The sequence below is a fragment of the Buceros rhinoceros genome, unplaced genomic scaffold (genome assembly GCF_000710305.1).
Source record: "Buceros rhinoceros silvestris isolate BGI_N320 unplaced genomic scaffold, ASM71030v1 scaffold13255, whole genome shotgun sequence".
NCBI classification, from domain to species: Eukaryota; Metazoa; Chordata; class Aves; order Bucerotiformes; family Bucerotidae; genus Buceros; species Buceros rhinoceros.
Window position 1 is genome coordinate 3,090 of NW_010414622.1, and position 12,633 is coordinate 15,722.

Genomic DNA, 12,633 nt, shown 5'->3' on the forward strand with positions numbered 1-12,633 from the left:
CTGCATCAGCAAAATATATATATATTTATATATATATTTATATAAATATAAGGAAGAAATCCCCCTCTAAAACGTTCCGTAGTGTTTTTCTAGAGCTTATAGGGGAGGAGGGGATGTATGCCTTCTTGCTGTTACATACATTTAGAGAACACGTTTTGATCTATTGGCTTCTTGGTGCAGTAATGCAAGATTGATCCACAATGGTGCCAAAGGCTTTGCTCATGATAAGGAAGATGTAAAATACTAATCTCCTAAAGAGTGAGGCCAGCCTCACTTGAATTCCTCTGCAACCCTCTGGTCTACCACAAAGTTCATAAATACTTTGACTTTGAAATCATTACACGTTAAAAACAGGAACAGTACAGTAACATGGGGCATTATGCTTCTCAGTGTAAAGCATTCTTCACTAGTTCCTATCACAGTGCAGACCTGACTGCATTAAATATGCTCAGGAGATTAATCAACGTCGTCTGTATTTGGTTATGGGAAAGGCTCTCCTTTTTTTCATCCAAAGTGCATAGTGAGAACAAGTCAAAGCATTCTTCTTTTCAGTAAGAGTTCGATAGTCTGATCTAGGCATCCTCCTGAGAATGCGATTCCAATGTCTTGTTCTTTTCCAAAACAAAGTCCCGCAGTTCAGACATTCATCAGCCAGGTAAACAAACTTTGCCAGCAAATAGAAGTCCCACTATTGTAAAGAAAATCGATAAGACAAACAGTACATACGAAGACCCAACCACTGTGTTATTGGGTAATTTATACGGTTGACCCCCAACTTCATTGATGTAAAATCCTATTGGAAATATTAGGGCTGCCATACAGAACAGAATCACTGCAAAGAAAAGAGAAAAGAAAAAAAGGTTATTGCTGAGTTAAAGTCAAAATAATTACCAGTTCATAGAGCAGTCCAGAAAAGCAAGCAAAGTATTCTCTAATCTCAGTCCTCCGCACTAGATCATGAACTGTCTTTACAGAATAAAAATTTGGTGGATGTGCATCTACCACCATCCACAAGTTTAGTCACAGGGTTCATTACTTCTCCAGTTATTTTTGAGTAATGTTCCCCCCAAAGTCAAGATAAACTAACATTCAACACTGAAGAAACTCCTTTTCTATTATCAGAGTTGTTTTTTTTCCCAGCTCTGATTGCCCTCTCCCATTCTTCCACATAAATTCCTTTCCTGTAAAAATTTGCTAAAAGTAGAAAACACAGATTCTTTCAGACTAAAATATACCAGTTTCCTAAAGTATATGAATGTTTCCTTAACTAATAAAATATCCTTAAGATTTTCCATTGGAATACAAAGGAAATTTTCTGATTCAGTTCAATCTAAGCTTCTTAAGTGAAAAACTTCAAATTCAGACTCCACGAACAAAGAGAAGCAAGCAATGAGGCTTTTTATTTCAGTGGAACAGTTAGACCTGTGTACATGGTTTGTGCTTACAACTGACTTTGTGTGGACATACAAAAGAAACCAGAACTCCTACTAAAGCCATTCATTAGAATCCCATTATCGATTTCACAGGCCTTCAGGTATCAGTAGTGGCCAACATTCTGCTCAGCACATTTCAGCACGCTGATCAGATCAAGGAGAGAACACCCAGTGTTGTAATCTTTCCCAGATGACAGCTTCGGTGTTCCCGTAACATGCCTCTGGGTAAGCAACCCTGCTTAGTGTGAACATAGCCATACACAGGGCTCTGCTGTCTCGACCACGGGAATGATTCCAATTACGGCTCCTCTAAGAGGCAAGACATTCTTCACAATAATAAGGATCAGCTTTTGAACTGGCTTGATTGCGATGCAAGAATATACCATTAGGGTTTTTATCAGTATTACCACAACACAGAATTTTATCTGCTTCTACCAGTTCGGTCAACTATTAGTGCTTTACTCTTATTTCTCTTCTACATGTTTCAACTTTGTTTCAAACATTATTTATTATGAGTGGAACATGGCATCCCAATACCCCCAGATCTAAATTCCGTCTGGGGGGGAGAGATAACCCACTAACCCTACAAAGCCACATACTGCCATCTCCTAACACAGCCAACACTGAGGCCTCTCCTAGTCCTCAAAGTCTACCTATAAACGTAGCCACAAGAAAAAGAAAATTCAAGGCAAGTTACCATCCTCCCGTCTGAACAAAGTGCATTACGTGCTATTTTTTTAGTCTTTTCTCAGTTAACACAAACTGCTGCTTTTTGTTTGTTAGTAAGGACACAGGTGCTGTGCTCACCTCCCCTGTCTCTCCTCCACTTCTAAAAGGCAGAAGAAACTCTGGGGATGCTGTTCCCTGCTTGAGCTTCCCCACAAGTCAAAAAAGCAACAGTAAAAATGCCTGGCCATGCTAATATCCATCATCTTAATCACTGTTTCCGTGCACGTCAGCAGTGCTGCAGCTGCTTCTGCTTTCAAAGGTACGTAAAACAAATCCAGGAGCTCCCCTGTCTCCTTTGTCCATAGCTGGATGGGCTGGAGCAGCCTCAGTGTTTTCAAAAATAACTTCACTATTGCTCTTCCTGACTAAATACACACGCTCCAGTTATCCAGCTACAGTACTACACGCACATGTAACGCAAGACAAGTAGTTTATCAAGTATTTTATATCTTAATGCTCCAAGCTTATGATTTGCATAGCACAGGTCTCAGCTTTGAGGAAAAAACTCTCATATTCTATAGAGGAGACTAGTTACAGGCATGACGAATCTGAATTCGAAAAGGGTCCAAGTAGGACTTGGGTATAACAAAAAAAGGGCAGTTTCATAAATCCTGGTCTCCACCTCAGAACATCAGCTGCTCCTTCCTTTCTGAAACATTTGAAAAAGCTTCCACAACACCTTGAGTCAAGAACAGCTAGTCCTAGGAGCAGCCTTTCCTTTAGCTGACAACACCGAGCAGGGAAAAAACGTTGCACTAGAGGGAGCTCGTGTCTCGCTCTTAATGGAGTGCAGGACTGGAAGATTTCTTTTAAAGAGAAAGAAAAACCCCAAACAAAACATATCTGGCAACTGCACAGTTACTACATTCTTGCTCAGTGCTACCTTGTTAGGCCATCTATTAAAACAAAAGCAACGAACCAGCAACCAGATGTTAAACATTAAATAATCTAGAAGGTTTTAATCTACATGATTATTGGTCCATGTGATTCCACACTACACAGTCTAATCCTTAAAGAATGCTTGCCTTTTTTCAGTTGTATCTTAAGCAACAGCTGGTCCATCGGATGAGAGAAAGCTTGGGTATGTGTTCCTGAGCAGATCTGTGTAAGCTGTCCTTGAGTGGTCCAGAACACGTTGGTTGATGTGTGATTAGTAATGCAATGTACAATTAGTAACAATTTGAACAATACTCTGAGCACGAGTCACGTTATCATAACTCAGCATGCTTCCTATTACTTCCAGTTTGTCCCTGACAAGCATTCCAGTTATTTACAAACCTTCTGTTATATTTTTAACAACAACACACTTATAGGAAATAGCTTTACAACCTGCACTTCCAAGATTAAATCTCCTTTATTACATTCAAGAACTACACAGCTGGAAAAGTTCTGATGGCCTCAAGGATATGGTTGAAGAATAGATTTTAGTCCTCCTCTACTAACCACTGTTCTCTGGGGTGCATTGTACACACTTGCACCAGTGCTCCTAGGTCTCAGACTTGCTAGAGGCACCCTGCTGCCAAGCAGAGCTTGTGCCCAGCGTCTCCTTGTGTCCCTGCCTGAGGACAGAAGGGTGCAGGTACCTCAACTCTCCCTCAGTTCACAGCAGGAGAGAAAGTAAATTCTGTACATGCAGGTAGCGTGCAGAATGCTGATACACATTTCAAATATTTATACAGAGGTAATCAGCCATCTTCTCCACTGTGCGCACACACGGTGCGCATGTTCTGCTGTGAGGGTGTCCAAACAGTCTTCTTAGTGTCGCCTGAAATTTTAGTCTACTGAAATAGCAAATAAAAAATGGATTCATCAAAGTCTCTGTCAGATTAGGAAGCCTGGCAAAGGAATTATGGCAAAGTTTTAAGAAGTGATTAAGAAAAGACTACATGATAAATTTATTTTAAAAAAAGATTAAACTAAGGAAAAAATCCAATACACGAAGTGCTCAGGTAACTTTGTGTGATTTCTTTTAGAAGGAGATTTCTAAGCCAGAGGATAGGAATTTCTTATACAAGCTGTAGCCCAAATGTAACTCTCCGTATCTCCAAGAAGCATCCCAGTGAATTTCCAGCAACCCATAAGGAAATTCTCCCTCAAGAATACTTGCTTTTGATTTCAAATTCTTCCTTGGCTATGAAAATTTGCAGAAAAGACACTTAATGACTACAATTTCTATTAACAAAAATATTTAGGTAACAAAACACAGTAATTTCTAGTCTGCTTCTGAACGGTGGCTGTCAGGGAAACACCTAGTTCCTAGAATTCTTTAGCTTGAAAGTATTCTGAGCATCCAACGTCAACATAAAAAAACCCAGGATACAGCATATTAAGAGAAGGAAAAAGCTATGATCTAGTCTTTAGAGGGCTCACTGTAATACCTGCTTGCCTCTTTAGAGATGCGTAACACAGAAAGCAGCACCTGGTACAAATATTTAATAACTCAAGAAGCACTTTATTCACTGGGAACACCAGGGACAGATGTTTGCATGATAGCTACTGTTAGTTAAGAATGTGATAATCCTTCCTCATTTTTATTTGCATTCCAAAAAACAAGTCCATTATACTCATCAACATTTAAACTCTCAGGCAAAAAGAGTAACAGGCTCTTGTAACTGCTGGAAAAAAGGCAGAAATACAATTTTTCTACCCAGCACCTCCCCCCTTAATACAGCTCAGAGACACACCAATTCAGTGGCAACAGACACAGAATTAATTCCCTTTCCAGTTGTAGCCGATGGTAAGAGACCTGAACATGTGAAAGATGTAAACAGGTCTTGCGGCAGCTCTTTGAATTCCTGCAATAGCCAAGATTGACATAAACCACATAAGACCACCTAGGTGGCCTCTGCAGATAAGCAGCCCTGGACATTGTTTCTAATTATGGAACCTAAAAGGTATCTGTTCCAAGGACCATGGAAAAGACAGTGTTTGAGATTTACCATAGGTTCACCGCGTCCTATCCGCTAAACCAAAAGATGGCACAATGAACACCCTGAAAAGGTAAGGGGTTTACAGCAGTTTCAGAAACACATGGAGCAATACAAAGCCGGGTCACTGTTTTGCTACCAACTTATGCCACTGTGTCACAGGGCATAAATAGTGATGAAGTGGTACAGAAGCTGGGATGGTACTAGGCGGTTAGCTCACACTTGAGCAACTGGTCAATAACGTGATGCAAAGGAATAGCTGATCAGACCTCTGGCTGCTATCAACACGTGAGGCACAGCTATGCGTTTCCAGTATCTCATCTGTTGAAGAAGCCCACGAAGACCTGGGCCGTGCACAAATGAACACCGCGAAGGAATCCACCCTCCGTTACATTGTATGAATTTGGTACGACAGTCAACAGGACTCAAACATTAGTGATAATTTTGATAGTGTCTGTGCCCAAAGTGACAGTCCCTATTAGGTCAGTAGGAATACTGTGATTCTTGAAAGACTCTTCTCTACAGAAAGCTAAGGAAAACTTTCACATTTGCTTTTAGAAGACTTTTATCACTCATACAGCATGACCTGGAGGAGGTCCAGAAAGCTGTTTTGCAGCGAAGCCAGAAAGACAAGTTTCTGTGCAGTAAAACCACCAACGGTCGGGGAAGGATGCAAACGCTGTGCACTCTCTGGGTTGTATCCCTTTAAAAGTGTATAGAGGCAAGAGAATTGACAGATCAAACTTTCATCCTTCGTGTGTCCCTTAGCTAAACAAGATAGATAAGACCACTCTCAGCAACAATTCATATTTATAGGTCCATGGTGAAAAAAATCTGGAGTCATTCAAGATGACAAGACTACAAGCAAAAATTCCATGAGAAACATAAGCTATACATTTATATATAAATTCCAACATGAACTGTGCAAGAGTGACCTCTCACCAGGCTCTCCTTGTTGCTGTCAGAGTTGCAAGGAAAGAGCTAAGCGTGAGGATTCCTTGCCCCTAGATAATTTACTCTAGACCCATTGCATTTGAAGAGAACAGAGCTGCCAGTCCCAGAGCTGCCCTTGGCAGACCCAGCAGACTTCCCTGCCTGCCTAACACAGCACGTCCTGTGTTCTGTTCAGAAAGTTCTGTGAGGAATAACTGCTAGCAGTCTGTACTGGGCTGCTGAGTCTTGAAATTGCTTGCAGAAGAGATGTAATGCTATTTCCCCTGCCCCCTTCTAATGAGTTACAGTTGTTTTAAACTTACAGCACTGGCACTTCACAGGAAGGACCTGTTCTTGGTATTCCCAGTTGATTCCACATAGCTACACGTTTCCTAATACTAATATACAAATAGGTTACTAATTGGTGTTGCCATCCAATGCACCACAGAACACACTCTCACCAACAGTTTGAAAATACAGAACTCTTCCTCCCATTCACTTTTCTTTTTCCAAACTGATTTGTCTTACAAGTGAGTAAAGCAAATTTCTCATCATGATGTTAACAGGAATGCAAAGGTCACAGAGGCGTATGTATTGGAGGTGAATACCAAAGGCACCGAATTTTAGAATTTTGGCAATGCAGCTATCATATCTTAATAGAATTTGAATAATTCTGACTTGCAAAAGAACTAATTAGTATGTTTCATTATTAAACATCTCAAAACAAAAAGGCAGGTGCTGAAATAAAAGATTGTCCTTCTATATTTACACTTCTAATAATGGACCTGTTGCAAGCCTGAAAAAATGTACAGAAAAAACAGAGCTTTAGGGTGTCAGGTTTTTTTGCTGAACTAACTATCACAGTGTAGGAAACTAAAGATGCAGGGATGAAATGACTGGAGATATTTCAAAAAAACATTAAAATATGTAAAGCCCAAAATACAAGCTCTGAATTAAGAAAAAAACCCATCAGTAAATAAATTGTGGTATCAACTATTACTATATAGTACTCCAAAAACTCTCTTTATTCTAAAGCTTTGACTTCAGCTTAGTGTAAGCATGGCATTTTGAGTTTAACACCCCCCCTGCATTAGATATATATTAAATATGTATAGATAAACAAGAGCACTGGAAAAGCTGGGAAAGAATATTCAGTGATACTTGTGTCTGGTATTTTAATCATTCACCAGAAAATAAGTCAGTCAATCACAACGGATAGAGCATTTCAGTAGCTCCACTGTCTGCACAAGCTGCACTATCAATTTAAAACGCTGCGTAGCAAAGCTGTCAGCAGGATGGCTTTGATTGTGCAAGTGCCTCAGTGAAGTACCTTTGCTGAAGCTGAGCGCTTTTTTTATATTAGTCCCTTCCCAAAACAAGGTTAAATCTCATTCATGTTAGGTAGCATTAGATGTCACAGAGTTCCATTAAACCTTATTTATGCCTGTGTAAACCACAAACTTGCATTTTCTAGTTAGTGTTCATACTACCTTTAGTGGTATGTCATAACTCAAGTCAATTTAAAAGCCCTCAGGTTTTGAGTTTTTTCAGGCTGTCATCCCCACCATTAAGGCACCATTTCTCAGTTGGGCTAAGCCTGTAACACACACCAAGAAAAGGAAGTTTGAAAGTTATTCCCCTTACTCATTATAACTGTTTTTCTTTTGCACTGAAGTAGCCATAGGACATGCTTCCCTGTGTGCAAACACAGGGCTGCTAGAGAAGGCTCAGCTGAGAGGAGTTACACCGGCATTCATACGGAGCAGAATCCAGGGAGGCAGAAAAACACCGGTACTCCTCCCTCCAGCTAAAGCACTGCTGCGGGTCACTTATGGAAGCACAAATCTCAGTGCTGTGAGGCACGGCAGATGCTCTGCAGTGGGCAATCCTCCTGCATAGCCAATTAGGATGCAGCTATTCTGAATAAAACACCCGCTGTGAGCATGAAGCAGGACTGAACCAGCATCCACCCTGAATGAGGTATGCGTGAGACACCTGAGCAGGGATGATTTCAGACTGTAGTAAGTCCCAGATCTATCAACTACCTCCTCTTCCCTGGGGAGGGAATTTTCAGTCATTCCATTCTGCTAGGAGTAAGTCTTGGATATATGGGAGTGGGGAAGTATGGAAGACTATCAGACACACAATTCAGGACTGACCTCTTCTACCTCTGCTCATTTTCTTATGTCAATTAATGGCACTGCCCAAGGAAAGTAAGAGTCAGGCCTTCCTTTCTCTCACCTTGGGCCCACAGACTATTGTTCCCTCTCAGTTACAGTCACTTCAGATACCAACTCCTTGATTTTTGAAGAATTTTATGTCTTCCTCAGATGTGGTATTTAAAGAGAAGGAATGTTTTGTATAGTAAGAGCCCTAAGTGCTGCTCCTTGACAACACTACAGTGTTATTTTAGACTCCACCAGCTTATCCTGCGTACAGGTCAACTGTGTAGTTGAGGTCACTTACTTCCAGTGAAAGCTATCCAGCGGGCATATTTAGTAGCTTCTCTTCGCCAGTGGGAAGCCACCAGCAAACCACATGTGACAGTTAGTGAAATGATTCCCATAATGATGAAAAATAACGTAGTGACCCACTCAGGAGGCAGCCGTGGAGGAATACAGGTCCTGTCACGTCCATGGATGGTTTGACACTGTCGCACAAGGCCAACTGTGAGAGCACCTGAAAATACATAGCAGAGAGGCAAGTAAACTTTCAAAATCCTCTCTGAGGGGCGCTCAGTTGCAAACCAAAGCTCAGAATTCTCAAAAAATAAGGGATTCTTTCTCTGATGAACCTTAATAAGCCTTTCAAACACAGAGGAGGGGAGGCATGCTTTAAACAGCTATCTTCACATTCTTTCATCATACGCTTGTACAAGTTGAAGTGAGATGGCTGCAACCTCTATCTGGTTCTTGAGTGGCAATCAAGGTCTAATCAAAGGGATAAAGCACTCCCCAAAGCCTGCCAGTATCAGCTAAAGGGGTCACTGAACCATACAGAGGATCACTCCTTCATCGGTGCAAGATGAAATAGTTTTGTAAACTAACAAAACGAGCTGCAGCTCCCTGAACTGCCTCTATTTGTCTAATGCCTTTTTCCCTCATCTGTAAATACAGCTTTAATCCTCAAAGTCTTGCAGCAGAAACTGCATTTAACTTACACCAAGATTTTTAAGAACATTAAAAAAACCATCCACTTCTTGACAACAACTCTTTAGGAGTCCCTCTGTACAAGCCACAGCTCACAAGAGTTACTACACACACAAACTGGGATATCTACACAAAAGATGTATCAAAAAGATGCTAGAAAAAGGACAAGATTGGCATAGAAACCATGAAGTTTTACACAAAATGAGGTATTTTCTGTTAAATAAAAAAAAATCATATTTAAAAAACAATTCAGTGCTTTTGAGACTCATAAGGAAACTTCTAACAAGTTTTAATAGTGAAGTTCTCTGTATTTGGACAATTTTAACCCAAAAGTAACATGCAAGATTAAAATAAATTTCTTCCAGTGTCTCTTAAACATCGAGTCCTATATTTTTCGATTTTTTTTTGTTCCTTCTTCTGAATTGTTTTCCTAAGGAATCACAATTGTCCTTTATCTAAATTAGGAGCAAAACCCAACAATGGATAATATTAGAGTCAACATCTTCCTCCACAAGTTGTTTTAAGTAAATACTGTTATAGTTGACCTTTTAAAAAAAACAGAGGGCAACTTAATAAAAATTACAGTAAAACCTGAAAGCCTAGGTCTAGCACGTCTTTTAGAGGCAGATAGAACTGTCATACTTTCAGGTTCTTTTTGAAACTACGAAGTAAGCCACCAGTCAAAAGGGTAACCAGTCCTAGCACGCAGCTCCTAGCACCCTGGAGCCAGTTTCGACAGGTGCTCAGGTCCTGTCTGCTTTCACCTCAGCAATGAGCACCAGCAGAAGCAGCTTCTGAGCTCAGAATCACAGAGTTTGGAGGCAGAGTACCGTGTTTTAGTGGATGTTGCACTTCTGATAGACTCCTAGAGGATGTGAAGAACCAACTGTCAAACCATTACTGTATCAGTTCTGTTGAAGCATTCCTGTAACCCTTGTTTAGACTACAAATTTTCAGCCCTATTCAAATCCTTATAACTACGTATCATCAACTAAAAGATTTAGAGATTAATTTTCAGCTAAAAGTTGAAGTAAAAGCCTTTTAAAAAGTGTCAGTTACAAACCCAACAAAATCGGCGTTTTCTACTCCAGATATACAGCAATCACACACCTCTGCTGTGCACCAGGGCTACACAGAACTGAGCCAGAATTACACCCGCGGTCTTGCACAGCTCACATCCCTTTATGGTACACTGTTTTACACAAACGGCTCTCAGCTGCTCTTTCATAGCCTGCAATGTTTTCATTTTACATCAGCTGTTTGGGCAGAGGGGAGCTGTGATTGTGTCCTGAACAGTCTGAACACACACACACGTTGCAGAACCTCATACAAAACACTACGTAGTTTCCTGTAGTTTGAGGATAAAGAGGCTATTCACTGCAGTATCATAGAACAGGAAATTAATCTCAATCACTCCGCAAGACTAGGATTTATCAACAATTTTACTATACTTACAGTAGAAGTCAGTTTTTTCTAAAATGCAATTCTAATCTAAAAAATAACTTAATAAAAATGTCCTTGTAGGCTCAATAGATGTTTACTAAATTCAGAGGTCTCTCCAGTGGTAATAATTTAGAGCATTTTTAACTCTGGCATAAGCATCAATGGCAAGAACCACTGTGCTGGACTCCACTCCATCGTGTGTGTTAACTGAAACTGAAGAACAGTTGCTATAAATGAGCAGGTATGAGAAAGAGACAACTAACTCAACTTGCAGATCGATCTGTGGTTTATACTGAAGATATTCTTTAATTAGCAAGAGCACATTCAACACGTCAAATTCAGAGAGGACCAAAGCTAAGCCCAGCAGTGACACATCTAGAGGAAAGAGAAGAGAACTCCATCTTGAACTACTACTTTTCAGTGCAAGTTTTCTCCTGTCAACATCTACTTCTCCAAAAGATGACTTTCTCAAAACAAACCAACCAACCCAGAACCAAATCCAAAAACCAACACCCAAAAAACCCCCAAACAAACCCACAAATGAAAATGAAAAAAACCCAACCAAACACTAAACATCTCTGAACTGTGAGTACCCCTTTTGAAGACACAAGGATAGTTGCAAGAAACTACTCAGAGCAGGTTTTCCTAAACACCACTTCTGGTGCCCAACTGTTTTGTTCCACTCTTTTTTTTTTTTTTTTTTTTTTAATACTGAACTTTACTTCACGATTAAGCTTTTGCTGGCACATACTTAGTATTTTGTCTTACCTCTGCTTCATGAATTAAAAATTTGAAGTGGATATACTCCATATTCAAGGCTTTGAACTTTCTGTCTGCTAACTCTGGAGAGGCAAATGGAGGGCAAGAGAAGGTTTGTGAACTATTTCTAAAGGCTCCACAAGAGTAACTGGGAGAAACAACCTCATTATGTGCTCATAAATTTAGTTAAAGTTCAAGTTCACTATTCAGGAATACCTTACTTGTGTACATAAACGGGGCAGAAGGAAATTAAACCGCACGGCCTGCTCCCATAGTGACAAATCTGTTGAATGAAGACTCCAAAAAAGTCTCTGGTATGGAAAAAGAGTACTTATGTGCCACGAAATCCAAAAGAAGAGTGGGTTTATATGGTATTGTACAGTCTTGGTCCCTTCCTGAAGCAGTCAGACAGCTGCTAACAAAAGCATTTGTTACAGAAAATCTTGTTTAACCTTACCCAGTCTGCCATTGCAAGGAGGGAACACAGATACTGAATCAAACAGTCTGCTTCTGCCTGTAGGTAAAGAATAGCCCAACAGTCCATCTCACACCAGTCACCGAGTTCCACTCTGACCTCTAGGTAAAAGAGGTTTTTAATCGTTCCCTCAAGAGTTCCAGCATAATCACTGAAAGCCTAAGCACCTAACACAGGTACAAACCAAACAGCACAGCTAATGCTAGTAGATGAGGCAGCTTGAAGATGGATACAGCCCTAAAACAAGTGCAGCAGAGTAACCACGCCTGCCCGTGCTCCAGCTCCCAGTGCCCGCACTGCACAGCCACGGGGAGCTATGATGACAGCCTGGAGACGAGCGGGCTGCTCCCCTTCCCTCACATGCCTCTCCCTCCATAGCTTCTGAGACTGGTGATATGCAGGTCAGTACAGCTAGTGCGGGAGGTGGTTAGGATATATATTCTAATTACTAAAGATTCAGTCTTCATCAGAACAGAGAATGCTGCACTGAGCAAATGTCAGCAAGGTGGTCCTTAGTCTCTTCCAGTAAATCTATTCCCTAGAGTGCCAGTGCATTTCAAACACATTAAACAAGCTTCCAGTCGTGACAGACAGACTATAACAAGGACTCCAGTTTATACCAGCAGAAGATCATAGTCACGATCATTTTCCTACACTACCTCACCCAACTCCTTCAGACCACCAGTAATGCTCATTTTCTGACACTGTGTACTTTTATTAGAACCAATAATAAAAAGTCTCTTTAACAAATACACCAACATTTCACAAAACCATTGAGGGAAAGA

General features: G+C 40.6%; 1 protein-coding gene across 1 annotated transcript in view; it reads right to left on the reverse strand.

Moving 5' to 3' along the window:
* Window positions 1–647: 647 nt before the first annotated feature.
* LOC104494337 (chromosome unknown open reading frame, human C16orf52) overlaps window positions 648–12,633 on the reverse strand; it is a gene marked incomplete at its 5' end in the record, with an annotated part of 21,051 nt that continues 9,065 nt past the window's right edge. Inside the window, 2 exon segments of the mRNA XM_010137153.1 lie at window positions 648–832; window positions 8,489–8,701. Coding sequence (XP_010135455.1) covers window positions 648–832; window positions 8,489–8,701 — 398 coding nt within the window.